Source organism: Sinohyriopsis cumingii, chromosome 13 (assembly GCF_028554795.1).
Source record: "Sinohyriopsis cumingii isolate HCF-2022 chromosome 13, ASM2855479v2, whole genome shotgun sequence".
Taxonomy (NCBI): Eukaryota; Metazoa; Mollusca; class Bivalvia; order Unionida; family Unionidae; genus Sinohyriopsis; species Sinohyriopsis cumingii.
Window position 1 is genome coordinate 77,144,394 of NC_142973.1, and position 15,870 is coordinate 77,160,263.

The 15,870-nt window shown below is 36.3% G+C and overlaps 1 protein-coding gene across 1 annotated transcript in view; it reads left to right on the plus strand.

Annotated features, from left to right (window-relative positions):
• LOC149785853 (C-Maf-inducing protein-like) overlaps window positions 1-15,870 on the plus strand; it is a 137,050-nt gene that overhangs the window by 105,268 nt on the left and 15,912 nt on the right. Inside the window, exons 15-16 of the mRNA XM_089931142.1 lie at window positions 632-737; window positions 1,826-1,896. Coding sequence (XP_089787268.1) covers window positions 632-737; window positions 1,826-1,896 — 177 coding nt within the window. The remainder of the gene's footprint in view (window positions 1-631; window positions 738-1,825; window positions 1,897-15,870) is intronic.

Genomic DNA, 15,870 nt, shown 5'->3' on the forward strand with positions numbered 1-15,870 from the left:
TGTAGCAGAAGTTCAATGATTACACCCGCATGCACCAAGACAATGATGAACAAAACTAAGTGTAAATTGTTGAGGAATATCCATCATTTTGCACAAGTCAGCAGTCACTTTGGCATTGAACTCTGTTCCTTGATGGCTTATCAATGTGTCACATGTACTATTCAGTGTAAATAGTATCAAGATGATTCAACGGACTGTTGTTTATTGATTTGGTGAAGCCATACTGTATTGACATTGGCTTCGTTTTATTTTTTCAAGCCACAGCAGACCTCTGTTTCAGCAAGACTTAAGAATTACAAGTTTTGCCCTTAAGGGGAACATAAAGAAGTTAGTTGAGAAAATCATCCCCAAAATGTGTAGCATATAATAGTGCAGGGGTCGTTCAACTCTTTGGAGGCATAGCCTTCAAGCAAACCTTCATACCTATGTAATTTACTTACACATTGAAAAGTTATAAAAGAATTGTTAAATGGTTTGCTCTTCACATAACTACAGTATGGTTAGAATCGAATTGTCATTTTAATCAATTAGCTTCAGAAATAGAAATTAGGGTTATATCATGTGTGCTTTTTTGTTTCAGTTTGGTGACAATGGAAATTAGGGTTACATCATGTGTGCTTTTTTGTTTCAGTTTGGTGACAATGGATTACAGCAGATCTCTGAACATCTGCACAAGCTACAAGTCCTCAATTTGTGTGAAACTCCAGTGACAGACAAGGGACTTTGGTCACTAGCCTGTATGTATTCAGTTTGATGACGATGGTGGTGGTGATGCTTTATTATAAATATATATATTGGTTTAGATATATTGCAAAGGGGAGCCATGGTAGCTCAGTTGAGCTAGAGTGTCTGACACATAGTCCTAAATATGTGGGTTCATTACCTGCCTAGGCCAGCATGGCTGCCTGCCTAAGTGTGTCTGTGTGAAAGGCACTTAGTTCCATGTCCTTGGCTTGACTCTCTAGCACATGGTGTTGGTGACCTGGTGCTCAATACATACAGTGACTGATATTTCCTAGTGCCTTAAACCCACATGTATTACTTACAACAACTGATGTTTCTTGGTCCTGTGAATCCACATGTACTACATATAAGGACTGATGTTTTTTGGTCCCATGAATTCACTTCTACTACATATAATGACGGGTTTTCATCAAAAGATTTGTATTTGTGTCCATTTTGATTCTAAGTGAAAATGGTACAAATCTGACATCCAATCTGGCCACCACTGCGGCTTATATGCAGATCTTGTAATCGATGAAATATATTGTATTCAGCAGCTGAGCAGTTAAAATGAAGAAATGGTCTTTTCTTGAATTCCTAGAAATTCTTTTCAGTCATTAGAGTCACAGTCCTTTGATGGAATCTTTGTTTATATACCTTGTGCAGAATTTTAACATCTTGTAGTACTACAGTGTTTACGTTTATTTGGAGGGTGTATTTTATATTTGCAGTTCTTAATGTTTGCATTTTTAGAATTTAACATTTACTGGCACAATGTAGCCAATATTATGCTGACATGCTGTTAAACCCTTTACATACTGTACTCAAATCTACTTTGTTTTACTCTAACCTGTATGTAAAGACCACCTGTCTATAAACACCACTTTTGTGCAGTCACCTGAGTAGTTTGTATGCACAGGTTTGTAAGTTTATTTGGGTGGTCTATCAATATGGAATCATTAAAAGGAATTTTAGAATGATTATAAGCTAATTCTGTCTTCATCAACATATGTGTACTTACTAATGGTTTAAGTTTTGTAAATTATTTTGGTTTCTTTCTATTTGTTTGAGGTTGAAGTAATTTTACTTTCTTTAATTTCAGCCTTGAAAAACTTGAGGAAGTTGAATCTAAATAGTACCAGTTTATCAGCTCTTACATTTGAAGCCCTGAAGGTAAGTGGTACCAATATCATGGCACTCATCTTTTACAGCCATCCCTTCTATGTGAGCTCTTACATTTGAAGCTCTGAAGGTAACTAGTACCAGTATCATGGCACTCGTCTTATACGGCCATCCCTTCTATATCAGCTCTTACATTTGAAGCCCTGAAGGTAACTAGTACCAGTATCATGGCACTTGTCTTATACGGCCATGCCTTCTATATCAGCTCTTACATTTGAAGCCCTGAAGGTAAGTGGTATCAATATCATGGCACTCATCTTTTACGGCCATCCCTTCTGTATCATTAGAATGGCCATATAAGAGGGTTGGTCTTTCAAGAGGCAGATCTCATATATGTGAGTAGTAATTTACATATGAAATAATAAACTTGCAACTAATCCATTTAGTATATGCTGGTCATGTTGTAGTGGTGGCCAGGGGATTTTGACTGGAAAAAGTGAGTGATGGTTGTCAGAAGGGCTGTTCGAGTGGGGGATCACTGGTGGAATAACACATCTTAATTTAGAATGTAGGTATGGCGTTGCACGGCACATATCGTAACTCGGCTATAAAGTGCTGAGTAGGTTTAGGGTTCCCCAAAAGGGCACTCAAAACAAAGCCCCAAAAGGGTAAAATTCTTAGTATATGAATTCCAATTTTTTTACTATAAACTCGAGACCCTCTCAGCTTGAACATTATCATGAAATACATCCTGGGGCAAACATGAGATTCAGGAGAGTGCATTGGATATACTTTATGTCTCCAAACCCTTCGTCAAGAGAATTGAGCTTTGTCAGTCAGAAATAAGTTTCATTTAATATCAGTAATACCATAGCTACTGCTTTGCTACCCATTTCCAGGATGCTAAGACCCCAGTCGAAAGCTAAAATTCTCTCGGCCATTTTGTAATTGGAGAGGCTGAAAAGAATAAAACAGAATCCCAGTCTGTTTCCTTAGTCATATCCAACATACAGAATATCTTACTTTTTCCTTGGACTCTTGTTCTTCAGGGTTCCCACGCTACTGGGAAATTGGGAAAAAGTTGGAAGAAATGATAATTTTTTTCCCGACTGAAAAGTCTGAATTTTGCAATATTGATAAAAGTTGGTGGAAAAACCCGGGAATTTTCTGCCACCACTTGACACCCGAAACAATCACGTAATTGAGTTGTAACTAAACTGATCATGAGTTAAATTGATCGAGTTCTAACCAGAATATTTGGAGGGTGCAGTATGGATCATTTGGTTGTTTGCAATAAACATATATGCTGAGTCAATCCAAATGACCAGTGAATTAGATTCATTTGGTAGACTTTTATTTTCAAAGTCAGCTCAGTATCTGTATCTTTCCTTACATGGAAGGTACGAAAACCACTCTAGCATCACAAGAGGCCAACATTGTGGTGGCAAAGCGTAGCCACTTACCAGATGACCTAGCAAACTTTAAATGTTAGATCAAGTGATACATGCATGAAATCAATATGAAAATTATTTTCTCAGAAATTGTGAGTATTAAAATTGTTGTCTTTAATTGGCTGAAAGACAAGATAATACTACGTCGTAGATGAATTATGACCTGGTACTTGCGATTTGCATTGCTAGTCGCATGAGTACACAAATCTAACAACCCACATTTTCAAATGTTATAGAGGAAAAAAAAAAAAATATTAAATCAAAGTTGTATATTGGTTGTAATAAGAATACAAAAGCAAAAGAATACAAAATTCTCCATACACCACTCCCTCGATAACTCTCACCCTGATAACACGCGAACCCGCTTATAACACATAGTCAGGCATGGATCCCATTTTTTTAACCAGAAAATACCCCAAAAACTTGATCCCTAATTGTTGAACTTGAAGAAAATCGTGATCAAAATTGGTAACGGAAACTGATATATCACTCATTTTATCGTCAGAAATGGTAAATAGGACCTGGAAATTTTAATCATTAATATGAAATGTCAAATTTAAAAATAGGTCATACAGATTTTTACATTTTTTTCTCCAAACAACATTCCTAGTTCACCACAATTAACGATATCTAAGGAAATTTCTATCAATGAAAATGTCACTTACGCCAAGTGGAGGCTGTACTTTAATAATTAAATATAAATTAATTTTCTATCAATTGAAATTTGTGTTCTATTTCTATTTTTTTTAGTTCCTTGCAAGTGTAATCGTCATAAATGCAATGTGTCCTCTTGTAATTAAATGTAAAATGTGTCAATCTACCGTAACAGCTATGTCTACAAGTGTTTCTCTGAGAACCTAATTAAGTGCCAACCATATTTTGATAACTGACTTAAGGAAGTATTTGTTGTATTGTTGTACTGAATCAAAAGCTGGCCTCCTTTGTAGTATCACATTAATTAGGTCTTTTGAATCAAATAAGGTGATGGCATAAAAGAAAAGTTAAAAGGCATGAAAATTGTACAAACTTAAAATCTAGTGGCCCGTCGTATGTCAGCTGAGCTCACTTCATTTGATCAATCGAATGCTTATAAATGTTATTATGTATGTAACATAAACTACCTTAAATTAACCGACTCTTTCATAAATGTGATCAAAGATAGCAAGGCAACCAAGCGAAATGAATACTTTGTAAAATAAAGAGCTTGATTTCACAGATACAATCCATTGTGGGCAAGCGAGTTCCAGAGAATTCTTGAATTGGCACTTAGAGATATCCTCAAGGATGACAAGAAGTTTCATTATTACTTCCAATGAAATCATGACATCAGTACTGTACCGTAGTTTCGTCTTGTCTGTCAGCAGATTAATGACTTAACAATTACAATATTTGCCATTTTTGAGAAAATAAATCATTTTCCTATTGATTTCATGCAGGCATGAGTCGATATAACATAAGTTTAAATTTTCTAGGCCTGTTGGTAAGTGACTACAGTAGTCCCTCTCTTATAAGGCCACCCCTACTGCAGCAGGGAAGTGGCCTTATAAGAGGGTGGCCTTTCTAGAGGGGGATGACAAATGTGAATAGTAAATACATATGAAGACAGTCACAAGTACATTTAATTTTAAAACACTTAATATTTTCATTAAAATGTCACATGCATGTTGTGAAATAAATGAAAAACAAACTGTTTCATCATTTTCAAAAGAATGTTATGAATAACCATTGATAATAGTTTTAAAACTGTCTTTATAATTATGTTACAGATCACATCATATGTCACTTTGTTGGTAACAGTCTAAAGATCAAATCAGTCTTGTCACAATTAAAAATATCCTTGCTGTCATATCCCCTGCATATATCATTTAGTCTTTTGTTCCAATCTTCGACAACTTCATTATTAACATCAGCTGTTATAATATAATATTCATTATGTTGTTCCCACTTAGCAATACAATGCAGCAAAATAAAGTGAGAATTTGTATTCTGTACATTGAAAAGATTTTACATGCCAATTGATAGGAATATAATCAAACTTGTTTCATGTGATACATTTTGTGGTTTTGTACATGATTATCTTTTCTGTCTTTGATGTTTTTGGAGAGTCTTGAAAGAGAAACGTATTTAGGTTCAGAAAGTGCATGTTTTATAATCTAAAATGTTCTTTAATTTCATTCAGTACTGATCATATGTGAGCCTTGAAAAAAAGTAATTTCATCCTGGAAAAACCCTGAAAATGACCTGGAAATTTATCTTTAAAAAAGCATGGGAACCATGGTTCTTGTGCACCTGTTTCAGGAAACTTGTTGAAATTACCTTTTATTGCTGTCTCTAGGTTTCCTTGTTTTTTGCAAGATATATCCTTATCAACGTTGTCTTAGTCATATCTTTCCAGCCCTTGTTTTATTAGTATTTATGTTTCCTTCATGTCAGTTTTGGAGAGTTTTTGCTCCGTATTGAAGTGGAGCCTCAGCTAATTGTTACCCTTTTTAGGAACAGTGTTATGGTAAGTATCTCCTACCCTTTTTTAGTTCCTGGTCATATTCATCCAATGGTCTAGTTGGTTATTAAGGAAAATGGTGCTGCTTGGATAATAATAATAATAATAATAATAATAATTGAATAATAATAAAATAATAACTAATTAAATATTAATTGAATAATATTATAATAATAATAATAATAATAATAATAATAATGACTTTGTTTAAAGAGGGTAACACATTTAGCTAAGAACTAATCTACCTTGAGGCCCTCATACAAAGGAATTTATTTATTTAGCTGCATCTCTGAAGCCACTGGATATATTGGATTTGGAAGAAGAAAATAGAATGGGCATTTCTAATCTCAACTGGAATACTATTCCAGAGCGAAGTTCCAGAGTATTCAAAACTTTTAAAAAAAAAAAGTCCTTATTTGGTTTGGGAATTTTATACATTTTGGTAGACATGAAACACAGTTGGGGAGTATTGCCAGGTAGCCTATACTGGAATAGTGATTGTAAATATTCAGGAGCACTATTATTGGATATCCTGTACATTAATTTGGCTTTTCTCAAAAGGATTCGGTCTTTAATAGGTAATATTTTAAACTTAGCAGCTAAATTTTCCTTGCTTTCTTTCTGGATTGATATTAGCCCAAATGCTCTTTTTTGAAGATATGCCAGCTTTCCTTTGTTTTTATCGTTTGAATTACCCCATACTTTATTACAGTATTCTAAATAGGGTTGTATGTAACTATTATAAAATAGTCTTCTGTGCCTTTCAGGGAGAAAATATCTTATCCTACTGAAAAGCCATAAACTTGAATTGACTTTTGTACTGATATATTTGATATGTTCAGTCCATGATAGGTTATTATCTACCAAAACACCATCTGAGAAAGCTTGCCAGTAGCTTCTTGTGGGTCGGTGGTTCTTTCCAGGGGTTTTCTGGGTTCTTCCTCCACGATTAATACTGGCCGCCATGTATAGCCAATCTTGTGCTGAAAAATGGCGTTAAATCCTACAACAACAACAGCAACAACCAAAACACCAAGTAGTCTATCATGACAGACTATTTGCAAATTTGTATCCTTCCATGTCAGATATAGTTCATCACTATCAAGATTTGTCCTTTTTTGCTGTGTTGAGATAATTAATATTTTAGTTTTACCAGTATTTACCACCATGCCATTGTATGTGCACCAGTTGCCCAGTTTGTTTAGGGCATTCTGTAAAGAAATTTTGAGTTCATGCTTTGTGTTTTGGATGTCTGACAATGTTGTGTCATCTGCATAGAGATCTGTAGATGATGTTGAGTCCCTTAGTAAAAGTGGTAAGTCATTAATAAATAAAATAAATAGTAATGGACCTAGAATTGAGCCTTGTGATACTCCATATCTAATTGTTCTAGGTTCAGACAGAACATTATTCATATAAACATGTTGTGTTCTCTCACTTAAGTAAGAAGTAAACCATCTAACTGTGCTTTCATCACATTGGTAAATTTTCAGTTTCTTCAAAAGGATTTCATGATCCACCATGTCAAAAGCTTTCGTGAAATCTTCAAATACAGGTCATATTATTCTGCCTTGGTCAAGTGCTTGAAGCCATTTATCAGTTAGGGAGATCAAGGCAGTCTCACATGAATGTTCCTGTCTAAAGCCTGATTGATTAGGGTATAACAGCAAGTGCTTGGTTAAATATGACATGAATGAGTCATGGACATGTTTTGCAATAAATTTTGAGAAGTTTGGTAGTATTGAGATTGGCTGGTAGTTATCAGCATCATCTTTAGAACCAGATTTATGGATAGGAGTTACTTTTGCAGTTTTCCATATTTTGGGTACAATGATGTTGCAATACTTAAATTAATTATGAATGTTATGCTATCTAAAATAGCAGAGGCAGAAGATTTAATGAGTTGTGGACCAATCTGATCAAGTCCTGTAGCTTTCTTGGTATCAAGTTCACTGAGACATATTTTCACAAAGTTGTTTGTTACTGGTGAGATAGAGAAACATATCTCCTTAGAGATTTTGCTGCTGCAGAACTTTTTCAGTTCATTAAAGTTGTTTTCTGTCACTGGTTCTTTTAACTTTGTGGTAATGTTTTTGAAAAAATCATTGAAAACATTTGCAATGTCAATGTCATCAGCAGTGACTATGGTGTAATTTACCAAAGTGAGTGAATTTTATTTGTCTGGATCATATTGCTAATGGACCTATGTGAAGACTTCCACCTACAGTACATTCTACAATACTCATCTTTCTTTCTTCAGAACCAGCATGTCAACCTAAGCCTCTACCACAGAGACAGAATTCATTTAAGTAGAAAAGGAACCTCTCAAAGTAAATTTGGATGCCACAGTGGCCATCTTGAAAATCTTGTTTTTACTCCTAAATGGATAGTCATATCAACATTGGGTTTTCACTATAAGATATGGGGGGCAAGTGGCCAAGTGGTCTAAAATGCTCACCATTACGGATCACTGCCATCTCACCTCTGTATGGGTTAGAGTCTCGGATTCGGCCAATGTGGGTATGTGAGAAAGCTTGCCAGTAGTTTCTCGTGAGTTGGTGGTTTTATTCCAGGGTTTTCCCAGGTTCATCCTCCACCATTTATACTGGCTGCCATGTATAGCCTATCTTGTGTTGAAAAATGACGTTAAACCCTACAACAACTCAAAGATATGTGATCTTTAGTTGGTATTAAATGAAAATTGTGCCTATGTGACATCCAATATGGTCACCATGGCACCCATTACTATTTCTCTAGAATGGATTGCCATGTCAACATGGGGTTTCACAAAAGACTTCTTATGATGTCTAGTTGGTCTGGAACAAAAAAAGCATAATTGAAAATGGTGCCAATCTGATGTCCAAATTTGCCACCAGGCAGCCATCTTGAAAATTGTTATTGCATGGTCATATCAACATGAAGTTTTCACTAAAAGTTGGTTGTTGATTGTTATGGGTTTAACACCTTTTTTCAGCACATGATATAGGGTATTATGGTGGCCAGCACATTTGGAGGAAGAACCGCTTAGCAAGCTACTAGCTTTCTCACATATTCATATTAGCTGAGACAGACACAAACCCATGTGGACAGAGGCCAGTTATCAGTAAAGGCAAGCATCTTAGACCACTCAGCCACCTGTAGCCCCATCACTAAAAGATTTTCATGATGTCCAGTTGGTCTTGAATGAAAATGGTGCTGGTCTGTCATCTATTATGGCTGCTTAAGCAGCCATCTTGAAAATCTTTTTATTGCTACTTCTGAATGGAAAGTCATGTCCTAAAGATATCTCTAGCCATCTTAAATAGATGGCTGTATCAGCATGGGGTTTTCAGCAAAAGACTTCTTATGATACCTTGTTGGTCCTAAATAGTAATGGTGCTAGTCATGCATCTGTCTTTAAAAAAATCTTGTTTTCGTTACTCCCCCTGAACTGAAGATTGTTATGATATGAGGTTTTCACCAAAGGTTTTTAATGATGTCTGAAGTGAAAATGGTGCCATTCTGACATCAAGGAAGTGTACGACAGGAACTAATTTGAAAATCTTATTATTGCTCAAGATAATCAGAAATAGTTTCAACACTGATCACTGGGACACTAACCCCACTTTTACTGTGTTTTTGAAGTGTAACACTAAAACCACGTTTACTGTGTGCTGAGTGTACATGCATAAACTGTCGTATTCTCTGTTGTCTGTGTGAATATGCAGAGTGGGACATGCTTCAGAAGTCACTTCACTTACAATTAAAATCAAAAGAGTGCCCTTCCTTCTCCATCTCATTATGACCCTCCCCCTCTATTCCAGGGTGGAGTCTTTGTCAGATTCTGTTTTAGGAAAGTTAATACCTTTAGTAAGCAAGGGATCAAGAGCACTTTGTTTGGTTTGGAAATCACCTTACGGCTCGAGATCGTCGACACTCAAACAAATGCTGTCAACTCCTGTGAGCGTGAGATTCTTAACCCCTTGCAAGGGAGGCAAAGTGCCTGAAAAGAGCAAGTTTTACCTTCTGAAGGTCCTGGGTTCTTCCTCCACTAGTCATACTGGCTGCCATGTATATCCTGTCTTGTGTTGAATAAAGGCATGAAATCCAAAACAACAACAAAACAACCTTCCTGAAGTCAGGGGTTAGGGAAGAGAGCAGCACTTTCACTGTAACAGATTTGATGCGACTGTTTCTCTGAACAGATTCCATCAGATTGTCCTCATTGGTCTCTGGGCTCCTGGCAACAGTTGCCCAGACACAAAGTTTTGATTGACAGTCTACAGATAGGGATCGGGTCAAGGCCCCCCCCCATCCCCCCAGTGTCCCTGCTTAATTTGTGGGAATTGGCAGTTCAGCTTTGCTTGCCATCTAGGGAAGTAGACAGAATCAACATACCAACCCTTCCCAATGTTCCCATTTAATCCCAACTAGATTTCTGTCCCCCACTATTCTGTAGCAAATCTATGTTTCTTCCCATGACATGGCTGTCTCATCCATGTTTCAAGGTATGTGGGATGAGGTAGGCTGTAGGCCTTCACTGTTCCCTCCAACGTTATCCAATGAAAGGCAACAGCCCACCATTCTCCTCCTAGATCATCTCCAGTAGATTGAGGGGTTAGTCCCACTGACATCCATGAGTGGTTAAGGGATGTCAAAGAAACTATTGTAATTGTTCCAGAAAGAAGTAGTACCTTCTCACCATGAGATCATGGCCAGGATGGCAATGCCATTTCAGTTCTGGCTGACTCTAATGAATTTCCAGAAGCAGCAGTTTCCCTTCCATTAGAGTCCCCACATCTCACTATCCCGTGTAGCTGATGGAAGAGTAAAAAATTGGACCATCTCCATCCCCAGAGCTGTGTTAAGAGCTATTTATTTATTTATCATATGCAGTGCATGCCCAGCCATTTAACAGTGTCATCATCAGCAAGGTGCAGAGCCTGCGTCCACCAGGGAACATTGTCAGTGGACAGTTGTTCACAGAGCCCAGAGTGGTTTCAAGCGCTCACCATTTCGGATCACTGCCATCTCACCTCTGTCTGCATGGGTTAGAATCTCGGGCTCAGCTAACGTGGGTACGTGAGAAAGCCTGCCTCATTGGTTAGTGGTTCTTCCCAGGGTTTTCCAGGGTTTTTCCTCCAGCAGTTATACTGGCTGCCATGTACAGCCTATCTTGTGCTGCAAAATGGCTTTAAACCCTACAACAACAACAGTTGTTTACAATGTGTGACATGGTCTGTAGAGCACTACAACTACAGGAAGAGTCATTGGCCTGGCCCATGGGACAAGGTTGACTGAACAATGACCATGTCCTCTCCAGAAATGGTTCAGCGTGGTCCACAGGCTACAGGTACATGGCGTGTGGGCTAACTCACTCACTCGCTTTTACTTGTATAATTTCAGACCCCTGTCAAGATGCCATGGAGAGATTTGACACTAGCTAACAGAGTTGCCTTACTCAACCAGATCAAAAGCCAGCTGCCTAATGTCAGTCATTGTGGGGTGGAGGAGATAAAAGGAGTGCCGAAATCTACAAACGTTCATGTGATACAGCAGGAAGATAAATTGCGAAGAGTGGAATGGGCATTACATGAAGAACAGCAGGGAACATCCCAGAAATGGAAGTGTGAAGGCAAGCATCCAGACATTGAGGAGGCCCTCAATCAATGGTTCTCTTTTGTAACTGGATGAGGTGTGCATGTCAGTGGTCCAATGCTGAAAAGTAAGTCATAGGATTTAGTTACAAAGCTGGATCACAAGAATTTCAAAGCAACAGAGGGTTAGATGTCTTGATAGAAATGTAGGCATGACATTAAAGAAAGCACACAGCAAGAAGGACAGTGCTGATGCTGTAAGTACTGAACAATAGAAGTCGACAGAATTGTCCAACTTGCTTCAGAAATTGTGTGCAGGTGACATCTACATTGCTGATAAAACAGGCCTGTTTTATCGTGCCACACCTAACAGTTCCTGAGCTACAAACACACAACAATGTTGGGTTCAGAGAAAGCAATGGATTACATAACTGTGTTATACTGTTCCAACATGTCAGGAACTGATCAAAAGAAGCTTTTGGTTATTGGGAAAAGTGCTAAGCCTCGATCCTTTAAGGAGCTTAGAATGGACAGTTTACCAGTTCTGTACCTTGCTAACAGAAATGCATGGATGACTTGTGAAATTTTTTAAGAACTGGCTAATGAGTTGGGACATGAAACTTTTGATTGTTTGAAAAACATCTGTTTGGAATTTCTGCCTCCCAACACCACATCCTTGAAGCAGCCATCGGACATGGGAATAAAAAACAATTTGTGAAGCAATTAAGAAAAAATCTACTGACATCATCTTCAACAGCCAAGGAAGGCAGTGCAAGGGTTAACCTTTTACAAGCAGTACCGTTTGTCGCTGATAGTTGGCAAGAAATATGCAACAAGACCATTCAGAATTGACAGATAGTGAAAATAGCACCATTTTGAAAGTGCAACACTTCAGAAACTATGAAGAGTTTGCATGCATTGACAATAGTCTTCAATGCTACAGTAAAAATGAAGATTGTGAGGATGAAGATGTTGAACAGATTAGCTGGATTATGATGCTACTTCATGCAGGAAGGCAATGAAGGCAGTCCTTTATCTGCACTAGATGCCTACGCTGATTTTGTTCACAGTTGCTGTCAATCAAGAGAATGCGGCAGGGTACACTCAATAAATTCCTCCAACACCATTAGCTGTTAGAAACTTCATGCATGCTTGATGCATAGATTAAATTGGAATTGTTTTAGAAATTTTTTCTCTGATCTGTATCATTTGTTTCAGAATTCATTTGCAGTATTTTTGTTGCTCAGTAAACAGTAGTTTGTCTTGTGTTGTGTTTTATACCTTTTTTAGTTTGTATTCTGTATGTGTACCTTTTAACTCCTTTGCATAATTGAGGCAGCCACTTAATTAGGTCAAAGTGTTCTTGTCCCGATGTGTCCCACTTAATCAGAATCCACTGTACTTTTGATGTCCATGGAGCTTTTTGTAGTCTAGAGAATCAGCATCAGTTGTAATACAAAACCAGTTACTTGCACTGTAGTTAATTTATTATAAATTTGTTGTAAGTTGTATGCCATAAATTTGTTAGTTGTAGATATGAAATGTACCTTGACTTATTTGTTTATGCTTTCCTTTGCAAGTTCCAAGTATATTTCACAGATTAAAGAATGATGACATGGCAGCCAGATATTTGTGAAATTTAATTTTTTAAAAAGCTTCAAATAAGATATAATATTTAGTAATTAAAGAAAACATTATTAAAGATTATTGATAAGTTTGTGATAAATGGCAACATTTCTCTGAAATTGGATTTTACTCCATATATTGAATGCAAAACATAATTATTTTGGTTGCTGGAATAGTGTAGAAGTGTGATTCTTTGTTTAAGGCAAAATTTAGAAATGCAATTACGGTATAGGAAACTATGAACCATCTGCAAAATGAGCTAAATTAACTTCATCTCTTGGATGGAGTTTGTCGTAAAATGCAGCAGCAAGGGGGAGCATTTTATATTTTGCACACTCTGGAACACTGTATTGTGTTATAACTCGAGTGTCTTAAACTAAGTAACAGAAAAGAGTGAAAACCAACAAGTTTTGTAAAATTCAACAAATAATTTATTTCACAAAAATATAAAGTGAAAATTTAAAAAGAACTTACATTATTGTGAATTATACCCCCCCCCAAAACTCTGTCACAAGTCCAAATGTATAATGTTCTAATTAAATTTAAGTGGTATTCCAAATAAGTTCCAATATTGAATGTGTTACTGTTCCTATAGTCTTGAATGTGGTAATGTGCCAATGGCCTGGAGTGTGATGATGTACTAATTGCATCACAGTAATATTATCCAAAAATGCTCTTGTTTAAATTAACTGTAACTATAAATTAATGTCCCAGTCCAAGAATATTATTGAGCACTCTGTAATTCCAGTCAATATTAATTTGAATAATTCCATTCAAATGAAAACCTGAACGGAGCAATATGACTGATTATGCATCAAGATGTTAAAGCAAGAATGAGTAATTTCTCAAGTAAACAATATTATATAAAAAGCTAAAACACGCTAGCAGAACAAGGGGGAGGGTCAAAAGTTCATTTCTAGAACATTTTTATTTGTCAGCAAGATAAGAACTATTACTAATATTACTAATATTATAATAAAGAAATCAGTGAACATCAGTTACACCAGGTTTTTCCATGGGGGAATTCAAGTGTCCTAGACTGATTAAGATAAACATGTTTACCTCCATTGATAATGATGCTAATATTTAATCTATACTCAGAGAAATATTAGCTGTGTATTATGTATTATGTTGTTACAAAATCAATGTCCCTCGGGTACACAGTGATCTTGATTTTGAACTAAGGTAGGTTACAAATTACAGTTATATATAACATTAAGAGAAACCAACAAATAATACAAATTAAATGTGCATAACAATTGACATGAATCATTTTGTAGTTAAAACACCCATCTTCATAGTAGCACCACACACTCCCTCACAGCATTGCTGATGCAGCAATATAATTTTCTATGCTGAGAAATAGTCAATAAGGCTTTGGTGAATTTTGAACAACAGTACCCTCCAGTCTGAAGTGACTGCCAAGATGAATACAAATGACATCTGCATAACTATCAACCAACCAACCAAGCAACCCCCCCCCCCAACACATACACAGAAAAGACTTCGTCTTATTAAGAAAATAAACCAATGTCCAATGGATTTTAAAGACAGAAACTTTATATTTTTTAATGTCTTTGTGGTTGAGTGCCCCCCCCCCCCATCCAGAAATATGGTCGGTATGATAGAATTATCCTCTATTCCTTTATTAACTTTGTATCAAACTATTTATAATTTTTTTAAAACTTTTATTACAAATCATCCAACAATATTATACTTCTTTAACAAAATTAATGATCAGTTGACAACAAGTAGACTTATTGTCTTGAAAATACATAACCCTTAAATGATGGGCATTTCCAGTCATATCTCAGACCTGCCAACTCATACGATTTTGCCGTTAAGTGTTATGAAAATTACCCTTAAAATATGGACTTATGGCATACTAGCAAAAATGATGGAAAAATTATCAATGCCGAAAAATCCGGATAATTGGTTCATCCGTGTTTTATTTGGATCTGGGTTTCATTTTAGAATTAATGAAATTAGTCAGGGAACCAGACTAACTTTACAGCAGCACCCCAGATGCTTGAAACTGCACCTGTTTTTTCATGCAAAGTGTCTGCATGATCAAACTGTTGATTATAGAATTTTTAAAAAGGCGTCCAAAAAGCAATGCATGTCTAAGACGAAACGGAAAATAAGCTTCTAGAAAAGTTAACAATCAAATCAGAAGAATAAAAAGGAGTATTCAGATTCTTGTGAATTAAAGCTTGAAAGGACACAATTACATTTATTGGACATCATGTGCCAATTTGTGTATGTCTCGTGGCAGGAGATATGATTGCCGTCAACATGTGAAATGGAAAAGAATTTCCAAGAATTATGCCTATTTGAGAGATAAGAACAAGCCATTGAGCTGCATAGGGTTTGGAACTAGATTTTGTGCAGTTGTACTAGTGGTAAATAAAGTCAACATGTACTTTACAAACTTTTCATTTGAACATAATGTTTATCGTTGATGTGTCAAACTTTTAATTATGTTTTCCAGCTTTATAATAGCAGTTATTAATATTTTGTTATACCTTACTGAAATCTGGTCAGTTTTATGGAAAATATCAACTGCCTTATTGAGACAGTCTCTTAAGGGTTGGCAGGTCTGATGTCTGACTGTAAAATGTTATTTGATTGGGTCCTCTAACAAATCTTAGATGATACTGTTGTTAGTTTTAATTGCTAGTATATTTTCTTTTCTTCTTTTTGATCAGTTTCTAGGCTACACAAATTTTGCTCTAAAAATTTGATATCGTGGTAATGCACTGCCATTTAATACACAAAGCACATGGTGTAAGGGACTTATGTAAGATGATAAATACAGACCCAGGGGCAGTCATTTTGTAATAGGGTTTTGATTAGTTCAGGAGACATATTT